General features: G+C 43.2%; 1 protein-coding gene across 1 annotated transcript in view; it reads left to right on the top strand.

The window, feature by feature from the left end:
• Window positions 1-2,388: 2,388 nt before the first annotated feature.
• LOC311491930 (butyrophilin-like protein 2) overlaps window positions 2,389-13,302 on the top strand; it is a gene marked incomplete at its 5' end in the record, with an annotated part of 45,925 nt that continues 35,011 nt past the window's right edge. The window contains one exon of the mRNA XM_084549998.1: window positions 2,389-2,533. Coding sequence (XP_084406124.1) covers window positions 2,389-2,533 — 145 coding nt within the window. The remainder of the gene's footprint in view (window positions 2,534-13,302) is intronic.

The following is a 13,302-nucleotide window of genomic DNA, read 5'->3' as shown; positions in this document are numbered from 1 at the left end:
CACTCGCTTCTCACTCATATAGACGAAGGTCTGTATGGGCTGACTTCACACAGCAGCTGGCCCGGGTAGCCATGACAACCGAACCCTAACAATCTTACATACGCAGCAGAAGAGGAGCACATTCACACATAGAGTGACTTTGGTCCATTTTAAATACAAATTATACCTGGCTGCTTTGCTGCAACTCCTAACAGAACTTCCCGATATGTTTCCTTCACTTTATTAGGTGAGTGAATTTCTAGAATTATTTATATGTTAAGTGTTTGTGCCCAACATAGCTCCAGTGTGTTAGCGTGCTAACCCGCAGGGCTAGGCGCTGCGGCCTAACATGGAGGCTTACGTCAGCATCAGCAACCTTGGCACAGTCAAAATTTCCCCAGGAATTTTCTAGTTACTGATTATTACTGATTATTACTGATTATTACTGATTGCTGTTTCTTGCTGCCAGAAAAACAGGAATCCATCAAGTCCAGTCAACTATAGTCTCTGACATCTCACACGAAAGATAATGAGAAGAATGATTAGAATTTAAGATGAAAGCAGAGTAATTCTGTCAGGGTTCCTGGTCACTGGTCATGTGGTGACTGGTGCTACAGAGAGCAGCTGCTTTTATCTGCTTTTATGTCACTTTCTTTGTGCACGTGTATTGTTGACTGGTGGACTGGTATTTGTCCCCAGTATCCTGGACAACTTGTAAGCGACTGTGTTGCTGACTGACAGAGAGCAGAGTGTTGCTGTTGATGAACAAGGCTAGTGCTAGTTGCATTAACATGACACTGGACTTTGGATTACACTAGGATCCTGTGGATTCTGGTGCTGCACTTTCTGGAAGACTTTCTGTTTTTCAAGCGGATACAGTTTTCAGGATACACAACAGAGTACATGTTCCGGTGATCAGTTGTTGCAGATCTATCTATCTATCATTCCCATCATGTTGTCTTCATCGAGTTTCCAGGGGAGATACCACATAAACACACACCTGGACATTCAGACACATTACACTGTAAAAAGAAGGTAACATGGAGAGGGAAGGAAAAAGACGGGGGTCAGAGCAGAGGTTGCACTAGGCTTTTTCGTTGTCATTTTGACTGACAGGGTCATAAAAATTCCATCATAATCCATTTTTACCCTTCACTTTAAATTATTTACTGATTTATTTATTTATTTTTAAATGATAATAATGACATTCAATAGCATTTAATTTTCATTCATTTTGAGTTAATATTCAGTAGCGGTGGAAACAAATCTTTGGCCGGTCATCAAAGACGACTCAAGAATCATGAATCTCGACGTCTGTTTAACTGGCTCAGTTGAGTCCCACCGCGTTTGATTGACATATAATCAATAAACGGCACCATTCCTCTGGAAGGAGATACAGGAGCTTCAACATCAGAGATAATAAATGTACATAATAAAATTCAACTTCGAGATGAGCCACTAACTTCCCCTGCTCCTAATTAACATGTGCATTACTAACTATATGTACAATTTCACAGTAACATCCATAATGGATTTAACCTGTTACCTCATCCTGACTACTTATTGTATTATTTGATCTTATCTCTTTATTCACTCATTGATTCATTGAAGTGTTTGTAGTTGTAGAGGTCTCTGGATAATGACAATAAATGTTAACTCATTAATGATCATAGGAACATGATGTAGAAAAGATAAATGGATTAAAGAGCTTTTATTTGATTCATTGATTCGAGTCTGTAATGCAGTTCTGTCATTGATCCTCTTCTGATAAATGATGTTTTTGTCAAATTGAGGATGATGACTGAAGATCATTGTTTGCATGAATCATACATCATCACAGATTAGATCCTAATCTGATCATACACACAACTGAAGAACTTTTGTGGCATTAATGAATAATTAGAGAGCTCCTGTTTGTTCTTGGGTAAGAAGACCCTCGACCATACATGAACACAAGAAAGACAATCTGCTGCTGGTGCTGGGAAATAATAATGACAAGGAATGAACCTGATTAAGACACAGGGAAATGTTCTGAAATCATTCATTCACTTCATAAATAGATAGTTTAACATTTAACATTTAATACATCAGTAGTTTACACTTCTTAACTTGTCTCTGTTCAATGGAGAATGGGACATATTTCACTCCAGATATTTCTCTTCAATGTTCTCAGAGCTGCTGCTGCTGTCTCTACAGCTGATGATGGGATTTGTTGTCCTCTCAGTCCCCCAGGTAGTGGAGGTGGATTCAGGGGTGGAGTCTGTCCAGCTGACCTGCAAAACCACAGCTTACCTGCCTGGAGACGCTAAAGTGGAGTGGATGGACAGAAGAGACAGGAAGGTCCATGTGTATCAGAACGGCTCTGACCAGCTTGAAGACCAGAACTTGTTTTACAGAAACAGAACAAAGATGAATGAAGACCTGCTGAAAACTGGAGACCTCAGTCTGACCCTGAAATACCCCACAGACTATGACAACAACATCTACACCTGCACCGTCTACAAAAAGAAGGGAAACATCCTGATGGAGAAACAAGTAAAGCTCAATGTCAGAGGTCAGTACTGTAGATACAGGTCAGAGGTCAGAGGTCAGTACTGTAGATACAGGTCAGAGGTCAGAGGTCAGTACTGTAGATACAGGTCAGAGGTCAGTACTACAGATAAAGGTCAGAGGTCAGTACAGTAGATACAGGTCAGAGGTCAGAGACCAGAGAGCTTTTCCAACTCCTATTCTCAGATCAGCTCCAGCAGATGTGAGGTCATTGGTTTGGATTCATGTTCTCAGTAAACTGGATCAGACTTTGATTCCAGATAAATTATGTGTTTGTCAAGTTCAGGATGATAACTGAAGATCATTGTTTGCATGAATCATACATCATCACAGATTAGATCCTAATGTGATTGTACACACTTGATATTCCAGTCTCTGATTCCAGCAGCTACAATTGAGGAAAAACAATTAAAAGTAAATTCCATGGCTACTAACAAAGAGAATAGACACATCAAGTTGGTACAGGAGGGGGAAAAAGATACATTAGCAAGCATCAGGCAGCTAAGGTTAGGAGGAACCTGGGAGATGAGGGTGGACTTAAATGAACAGCTAGTTATTCCAACTCATATAGCTAGCACCCAACTACGGCCAGATCTATTGTTGTGGTCTGAGCCAGAGAAGGTAGTCTATTTAATAGAACTTATGGTCCAGTGCATAGCAAAAACCACAGTGTACATTTTACTCTATAAGTGTACATTTAACACCCATTTCGGGGTACATATAGGTACATATAGGTCCAAGAGTTCAGTGTTCACGTAACACTGTCAAAAGAGCAAAATATATACTCCAAATTAAGAGTTACATTTGAACACTTTGAGAGTGCAAATATACCCCATTACTGGTACTTTTAGACACTCTTTCTGTGCTTTCCTGCAGCACCTGCAGTGTAAACCTTAAACCCCCAGAGAGTAAAAAGATGTACTCTAAATCAGTGCTTTATAGCACTTTGGAGAGCTGATTATTTAACACTTGGAGAGTGAGAATGTACTCTATGACTGGTGTACACCAACACTTTTAAGGTGAATTATCAAAATGAAGAGTAGAAAAAATTTATTTGAGAAAACAATACAGCATTATGAAAAGTAAAAGATGTGCATGGCAACCAGTTAAAGGTGCAGTAGGCAGGATTGCGAAGATCCAGGACTTAGCCAAAAAATTTGAACATCGACAACTTCTCAGTCCCTCCCCACTTTCCGCTAAAGCCCAAAACGGTCTCCCAAGCCCCTCCCCCCACAAGGGAGAGCTGTGCACGATAGAGGGCGTGCATATTGGCCCTGGAATACTGTGCACGAGCAGAGAACCGAGAGAGAGCGAGTAAACAAACTAGCATGGAACACACCGACGTAAGAACAACAAAATAGTTTTTATAATACACTTCGTTATTGCTAAATAATTTGACCTAAAGTACAACGATACAGTCGTTATACTTTAGATCAAAATATTTAGCAATAGTCAACTTTAGGACAAAACCAAGGTTAGGATGTTTCTGAAAGTAGCCTACATCGGTGATGTTTGCTATCAGTAACAGTTAGAAGCATTCATTGTGGCGTTTTATTGCACAGTTTAGATTTATCAATTTGCTATGTGGTAGATATATGACCGCTACCTGTTGATGTGGTTAGACGTTTGAGAGTGAAACAGAGGCATGAAATGCGTGTCCATGAGCAGTGATTGACACTCTGTTAGATACACCCCTGGTCTTGATTGGTGCATCTGAATGTGGAGCGTTGGATGTCTTGCAAATCGCGCTACAGGCTCTAGGAGGGGCCAGAGGAGCCGAATTTTTTTTAAAATGACCTGCTTCATGCAATTATACTTGAACATAGGGTCAGTTTCAGCAAATATGACAGAAAGTTAGTTTTATAAGACTTGCCTACTGCACCTTTAAGTAACAAGTTTCTTATCCAAACACAGGAACAGGAACCACATACTGGTCATCTCTGTCAAAACCAGAAGTTGTCTGTAGATCAAATGGCTTAAACAAGAACAACTCATCAACTTTCAGCATTGAAACATTTTCAGCATTTCCCTGTCTCACATGAAAAAATGTTATACCACAAACATTAGATACTTATAATGTAAGGAGAAATGTTCTACAAAAAAAACACCTCCTCTTTGGCCTGTGAAGAACTGTCATCAATATACTGTCTTTTTGGAGACATCAGAGATTATCATTCCCTGATGAGTAAGATAATAATAATAATAACTAGAAGATTCCCGCAGGAAAATTCACAGTATTTTTATAGAGGACAAATTTACCTACATTTTAAAGTTTAAATGAAGTCTCTAGGTGAAATTTTGCGGGAGGAGTTAGCTTTTGAAAATGCCCCTCAAAAGTGTCAGTTTTTCCTTTTTTTTTCGTTTTTTCGCAGTTTCCCATTCATTTCAATGGGACGATTTTCACAGTTTTTCGCGAATAAATTCAACTTTAACGTTGTGATAGCTAACACACTAGAGCAGCATTTCTTTGTCAGATAGCCTGCTTTACTATAGCCAACACTACAACAACGTTACAAATCTAATAGATTAAACGTCTGCAATGACTTTAACATGATACAGCAAGTTAGCTAAACTAAACTGAAGCCACCCACCTTGTTACCTAAAGTTACTAACTTTAGCTTAAGTTAACTTTGAAGTTATGGAGTTATAGGCTGGATTCAACCAATGAGAAGGCGCAGAGAACTGATGACAAATTGAAGCCTAAATTGGATGCGGCTGGAAAAGTCTCAATCAACAGTTGGACTCTCTGAGAGCACATCATCCAAAAATAAAGACTTAAATAACTCTACATCAGCATTATACTTAGAGACAACACCAAAGAGAGATTCTGGTGCACCCTGACAAGAGTAGTTAGTGCCCATTGAACACCAGAGTGTAAAAAATTTTACTCTGGTCATCAGAACTCTGGGATTTTAACACTCTGGCATTTGCTGTGTAACGAGAAAGCATGCTACCTGGGGAGCTTGCTAAAGGTAAGGCTGGCTGCGTACCTTGTATTTGCAAGTATTTGGTAGATTTGGTCGATTGGTTCAGTCCACATAAGCGGGGCGAATCACAGTAGATTTGTTTGGGTGGGTCGTGATTCAGTCCGTTTGATTGTTTGCTCTGATTGCTGCATAAAAGGGCTAGGTTAATTTCTTGAAAAGTTAGTTGTTGATAGTCACTGAATGGTGAGATAAACAGGGTTGTGCAGTGGCAGCATGGAGGGGGGTGACTCCAAGACCCTGGAATTCACTGTTAAGCCTTCTTGAGGTGTCGTGGGCCTAACTTAATGAAACATGAAGGGAGGTGCCACTTGAAAACCCCAATGACATGCTGCATACTGCTGTTGACTAGGCCAGGTATCTGATGTCTTCATGTTGGTTGGTAGTGATATTTCTTTGTTTGGTTAGCTGCTGAGCAGGCCATACAAGCCAGCAGCATTTATTTAGTTCATATTTCTTAAATGCATTGCATGTATGTTCGAATTGACTGTAGGTTGACTGTAAGTTTTTGACTGTAGGTTTGTTAGGTTCTCTCAGTTGGATAGGTCCTCCAAATGTGGTTTGCCTGGAATCTTGGCACAAGGGATTGTAACATCTAATCCTGTGTATTAACGAATGCTCATCCTAATTGCTTTCTGAATTTAGGCTGGAAAGCTCATTCTCTAATCTAGAGGCCCCTCTGCTTGAATGGAGTGGATTGTGAATGGAGTCTGGTGCAGTGGCTGCAGTGTTTGATTGATGTCCAGTCAGTGTTGGAGCCAGACTTTCTGATCAATGAGAGAAGATGAGAAACACTGACAGTGATCCTTCAGCAGCAAACACTTGATCAGAGGACGTTATTGATCCAACACTACTACTATAATAATAATAATAATAATAATAATAATAATATATTTTATTCATAGGCATCTTTTACGACACTCAAGGTCACCGTACAAAATTGTTTAAAATAAAACACAACACGAAATCCATATATATAGAACATATAGTTACATACAAATGACAGATAGAATGGGCGATAGAATTGAGACTATGGAATGGAGTAGGCCTGTCTGAATAAATAAGTTTTGAGCTGAGATTTGAAGGTGGTGACTGAGTCTAAATTTTTTAAGTGTTCCGGGAGGGCGTTCCGGAGGCAGGGGGCTGAATGGAAGAAGGCTCTGGACCCCATGGTGGTCAAGCGGGCAGGTGGGATGGTGAGTTGTTGTGATGAGGATGACCTAAGAGTGCGGGCATGAATGTTTATGTGGAGCAGTTCAGTGAGGTACTGAGGGGCGAGGTTGTTTAAGGCCTTGAAGGTGAGAAGTAGGATTTTGTAGGTGATACGGAATTTGACAGGAAGCCAGTGGAGTTGCTGCAGGACCGGTGTTATGTGACTCATAGAGGGGGTTCTAGTGATGATTTGTGTGGCGTAGTTTTGAACCCGTTGTAGTTTATGGATGGATTTGTCAGGTAAATCAATTAAAAGGGAGTTGCAGTAGTCCAGAGGGGATGTAACCAGGCTATGGAGCAAAGTGGCAGTATTGTCAGTTGAGAGGGATGGATGGAGACTGGAGACATTGCATAGGTGAAAATAGGCTGAACGGGTGATGTTGTTAATGTGAGAATGGAAAGAAAGAGTGGTGTCAAGGATGACACCCACACTCTTGACTCTTAAGGGGGAGACTGGGGAATTGGGGAATTTGAATGGAGAAGTTATTTATATTGGATAGGGTGGATTTGGTGCCAATGAGAAGAATTTCAGTTTTATTACTGTTGAGTTTGAGGAAGTTGGTGGAGATACAATCCGAGAGGTAAGTGGGTGGAAAGGATACAATCCGAGAGGTAAGTGGGTGGAAAGGTGGAGCTGGGTTTGGTGTACAAGTAGAGCTGGGTGTCATCCGCATAACAGTGGAAATTAATATTATACCTATGAAATATCTGGCCAAGGGGGATGAGGTAGATGATGAATAAAAGAGGCCCAAGAACAGAGCCTTGGGGAACTCCAGAGAAAAGGGGGGATGGGCGGGATGTAAATGTTTTTAACTATATGAACTGAGTGCGGCCAAAGAGATATGAGATGAACCAATCGAGAGGTGTGTCAGAGATACCGATGGAGGCTAGTCTATGGATGAGAACGGAGTGGGAGATAGTGTCAAATGCTGTGGTTAGATCAAGAAGAATGAGGATTGAAAGGAGTCCTGAATCAGCAGCCATAAGGAGGTCATTGGTGATTTTTAACAGAGCTGTTTCTGTACTGTGACAACCAGATTGCAATTGTTCATATAGGTTATTGTCAGAGAGGTGGGCATGGACCTGAGATGCAACTGTTTTTTCAAGAACTTTAGAGAGAAAATGAAGATTGGAGATAGGACAGAGGTTATTGAAATTGTTGGGGTCTGCACCAGGTTTCCTGAGTATAGGGATGACTGAGGCTGAATTGAGAGATGAAGGGACAAGACCAGAGGTGAGAGAGAAAAAAAAATGTAGTCATAAGAGGGGTGAGAGAGTTTATGGAGGCTTTAACAAGACCAGTTGGCAGGGGGTCGAACTGGCAAGTGGATGGCTTAGCTTTTCTGATGAGGTCTGATATGTCGGAAAACGAGGGTAGTTTGAATTTAGAAAGTGTAGAGGAGGTAGAAGTTTGGGCAGGTGGGAGGGATGAGGTGTGTGCGCTGTGAGCTAGCTTTTGGTGAATAGTATCAATCTTTATATTAAAAAATTCCATAATGGCATTGCAGTGAACAGTTGAGGAGAAGTAAGGAGGAAGAGAGTCCGGGGGTTGTAGTGTTTTGTTAACCAGAGAAAAGAGAGCTTTTGTGTTCCCATCACTTGAATTGATGTAGAGCTGAGCTGAGACTTTGATGAGATGAAGGGTTCTGTGTTTGAAATGCTGTGTGGAGCTGAGATTCATTGACACCGCAGAGAGACAAAGAGACTGAAGACATGTTAGGATCTGAACTCTTCTTCTCTTCACTGTCACATGCAGTGTTGGGAGTAACTCATTACAAAAGTAATATAATTACTGTAATGCATTGCTTTTTGCTGTAACGTGGTAATGTATGGCATTCCAAAAAAAAAAAAGAAATTGGAGGTCCTCCAGCGTTCAACAGTCTCACAGCCTCCGGGAAGAAGCTGTTCCTCAGTCTGGTGGTCCTGCTCTTAATGCTCCGTAGCCTCCTGCCTGAGGGGAGAGGGACGAACAGTATGTGTGCGGGGTGAGTGGGGTCTTTCCTGATGCAGGTGACCCTTTTTCTGCATCTGGAGGTGTAAATGTCCGTAGTGGTGGATAGACTGCGTCCCACAGTCTTTTTCTCTGCCGCAGAGCAGCTGCACACAGTGATGCAGGAGCACAGGACACTCTCCACCACACACCTGTAGAATGATGTCAGGGCTGAGTTCCCCAGTCCGGCACGCCTCAGCCTCCTGAGAAAATAAAGGCGCTGGTGTGCCTTCCTAATCAGGCAGGAAGTGTTGGTGCTCCAGGTGAGGTCGTCGGTGATGTGGACGCCCAGGTACCCGTAGCTGGAGACCACTTCCACTGCTGTCCCTCCGATGTGCAGGGGAGGGGGGAGGTGTCTGCTCCTTCTGAAGTCCACGATCATCTCCTTGGTCTTCCTCACGTTGATGCAGAGTTTGTTTTCTCTACACCAACTCTCCAGGTGTTCTACCTCCTTCCTGTAGTTGTACTCGTCGTTGTTAGCGATGCGTCCCACCACAGCTGTATCATCCGCAAACTTCACAATCAGACAGCTCGGATGTATCGCTGAGCAGTCGTATGTGAGCAGGGTGAAAAGGAGGGGGCCCAGCACCAATGTTGTTTTCGTCAACAACGACGATTACGAAATTATTTCATTGATGCCCCTTTTTTGCATGACGATAACGAGATGGTGACGAGCTAAACATGGCTCTTTGACGACGAAAACATGACGAGACGTGTGTAAGCTGTCGTTGACGAGACGAGACTGGACAAAAATGTTTGTGGGTGTTAGACGTTCAAACTCCATGACATTTCTGCCTATTGTCTGTCAAAAGCTAAAAAGTATCAGCAATGGTGCTGCATCCTATCCTTGTTTGGTCACGCCTACTACATGGCATCACGCCAGCATCTGTGCACATTCTGCACAACACGTCTGCCGTCACAGTCACACTAAATGACGGACCTTAGTGGCAGCGGCAAGGGCCTTGGTGGTCAGAAACGACGAGATGATCTATGGCATGGGTGCTCATTACATCGATCGCGATCGACCGGTAGATCGCGAAGGTAGTGCGGGTAGATCGCGTCTAGATATTAGTCTAAAACATTTATCTGTTGCAACTTCAAAACAAACAGCAAAACAAACCTTCATCTTTATTTATTTTTACTTTATATTTGCAACATGCCCTCAGTTCAGCAGCACACATCCACAGCCACGCACATCTTCAACAACAACTCAAGACTACCGTCTTTCTTAAAGAGACAGCGCTATTTTTCTAAAGGTGCAGTGCACCAGTTTTTCTTGATAAAAATAAAAACAAAGATGGATAGAGCTTTTCACACTGTAGCACCAATTAATATGACAATTAATATGACTATATATATATATATATATATATATATATATATATATATATATATAGAGAGAGAGAGAGAGAGAGAGAGATACACGGGTAGATCACTTTGACTTGGTCATTGTAACACATAACTCCTAACTTCAGGCTAAAACTAGCTTGGTTGCGCTGCTAACTGAGAATGTTTTTGTTCTTGGCTTTTTTGGAATAATGAACATCAATTCCACTGTTACCATTTTATCTATGTGTAATACATAATCCATATAGAAGATCAGAATGTTTTTTCTGTTGGGTCTAAAACCATTCCTCTATTATTGTAATTATTAGTGAAAATACTTTCTAGTTTTTCTTTTAACTAAAAATTGACTAAAACTAGACTAAAACCCTTTTGAGTTTTCGTCAACTAAAGCTAGACTAAAACCATCACATATAGAAATGACAAAAATGTGACTAAAACTAATAAGCATTTTCGTCCAACAGACTAAGACTAAGACTAAATCTAAAATGGCCGCCAAAAACAACACTGCTCAGCACACAGCCCTGGGGGGAGGCAGTGCTGAGAGTGATGGAGGTGGAGGAGACAGTGTGGATCCTCACAGACTGCGGCCTGTCGGTTAGGAAGTCCTGGACCCAGTTGCAAAGGGTGCTCAGTCCAAGTGTTGTTAGTTTATGTACCAGGGTCTGTGGTATGATGGTGTTGAAGGCTGATGTGAAATCCACAAAGAGCATACGAACATAAGTCCTTGTTCTCTAAGTGGGTGAGGGCTGTGTGGACCACAGAAGATGTGGCATCCTCTGTGGATCGGTTTTTCCTGGTGTGGGTCCACAGTGACATCGATGCAGTCCTTGATGTGGGCCATGACCAGTCTTTCGAAGCACTTCATGACTATCGGGGTGAGGGCTACTGGCCGATAGTCATTCAGGCTTGTCACTGTGGACGTTTTAGGAACGGGGATGATCGTGGCAGTCTTCAGGCAGGTGGGAACTGACGCCTGTTGGAGGGAGGTGTTGAAGATGGGGGGGTCCTCAAAGCGGGCGTAGAATCTGTTGAGAGCGTCGGGTAGAGAGGGGTCCCTGGGGCATTGTGCATCTCTGGTGTTATTTTATTTTATAACCTTTATTTAACCAGATAAAAAACCCATTGAGATCAAGACCTCTTTCACAAGGGTGACCTGGCCAAGAAAGGCAGCAGCACACGTCATGGTAATCAGGACAGACAAACAACAATAACAAACAACCAGTAAAAGATGAAACATGAAAATATAAAAAATTTAAGATGCGAGAAATAAAGTGCAGAGGTTGTAGGTACAGTAAAAGTTAAGAACATAGGCACTGTTCGAACGATTTCCATTGAAGTTTTTTTAAAATAGAGCGGAAAGCTTCCAGTGAAACAAGTTCTGACATTTTCAGTTCAGATTGGAGGGCATTCCAAGCAGAGGGGGCAGAGAAGCTGAATGTTTTTTTACCCATTTCAGTTCGAACACGTTATAGTCTGTGATGCACTTTATGCCCCTCCACATACTCGGTGGATCGCTGGATGTGAAGTGTCCCTCGATCCTCTGGGCGTATGCAGCCTTGGCCCTCTTCACTCCTGCAGTCAACTGTCTTCTAGCCACCCTGAGTGCCAGACGGTCACCAGACCTGAACGCAGCATCCCTGGTTTTCAGCAGAGACCGGACCTCTGCATTCAGCCAGGGTCTCTGGTTCGGGTAGCATGTTACTGTCCTGGTGGTGGTGACATCCTCTGCACACTTGCTAATATAGCTGAGGACAGCAGATGTGTAGTCCTCTAGATCCACCTCTCCCTCACAGACAGCTGCCTCCCTGAAGATCTGCCAGTCTGTGCACTGGAAACAGTGATGCTGTCCCTGCACTGGGCAACACGGTGATGGTCCTCTGCGTTGGTGTGTGGCATCTGAGCAGGGGACGGTAGGCAGGGACCAGCATGATGGAGATGTGTGCCGAGGTGGGGGTGGGGGACGGCTCTGTATGCGTCTTTTTTGTTGGTGTAAACACGGTCTAGCGTGTTATTTCCCCGTGTCGGTATGGTGACATGCTGATGGAACTTAGGCAGTGTGTCTGTCAGGTTTACGTGATTGAAATCCCCCGCAATCACGTAAAAAGCCTCCGGGTGCTTATTCTGGAGCGAGCTGATGTTGTTGTGGAGCTCCTTTAGTGCATCGTTAGCATTCGCACCCGGCAGGACGTAAACAGCCATAATAAACACCGCCGTAAACTCACGTGGCAGATAGTGTGGCCGGCATTTCACAGTCATATGCTCTATCGCCTTGGAGCAGTGGCTGTTCACCACAGTACAGTTCGTGCACCAACCTTTATTCACATAGACGCATAATCCGCCCCACGCTGGTTTTCCCCGACAGCTGGTTACGGTCCGCACCTAAGAGAAGCCGGCAGTCGATCTGGAAGGCTTGTTCCGGCATGTTGTTCGTTCAGCCAGGTTTCCCTCAGACAAAGCACCGCACAGTTCCTCATCTCTCGGGAAACCCCCAGCCTCAGTCGAAATAGGTCCATCTTGTTGTCCGGGGAGCGGACATTGGACAGGAACAGGGACGGGATCAGTGGTCTCCCAGTGTTAGCCTTTAGCCTAGCTAGCAGCCCACCCTCTTTGCCCCTCTTCTGCTTCTGTGCACACTGCTTCCTCTTGCCCTCTCTCCGGGGTGATCTCCTACGCCAGTCCGGTGTCCTCAGCAGCTGCAGTCTGCCCAGCAGGGCTCTGAGTCCAAGCGCCGCCATTGTTCCGCTGTTGTCGTAGTTGTTCATCGTTGTGCTCGTGGCTGAACCATCCCTTAAATTAATAAGTTCGGTTTGGTTGTACCTTACACGCTTGTTTACACAAGCAAAACGGGTAGAGTCAGCCTCAGGACATACTAGAAAAGTACTAAAAGGGGGCTTGACCCCGGAGCATGAGAAGCCGCTGCACTAATGCGCGCCGCCATCTTAGAAAGACCGCAAGATCAGCAGAGGAGGAAAATTCTGCGCAAATTGTAAAATGTTCCTTCCTGTACGGCTGAAGCAGGCTCGACGTCAGACAGTACATTTTCGAGATGGACATACTCTCATTATTTTCAGTTTGTTAGAGACAAAGATATGAGGAGCATAGTAGTTAAGTGCACTTTATGTGCAAAACCAAAAGATATATCTACATTGTGAAATAGCACAAGTAATCCAACAAAACATTTAGAGCGGTGCCACGCTAACATTAAGTTTGTGAAAAAAAAGCAAACTGAGGACGAAAGCG

The sequence above is a fragment of the Chelon labrosus genome, assembly GCF_963514085.1.
Source record: "Chelon labrosus genome assembly, chromosome: 1".
NCBI classification, from domain to species: domain Eukaryota; kingdom Metazoa; phylum Chordata; class Actinopteri; order Mugiliformes; family Mugilidae; genus Chelon; species Chelon labrosus.
This window is presented reverse-complemented; position numbering and strand designations above follow the sequence as displayed.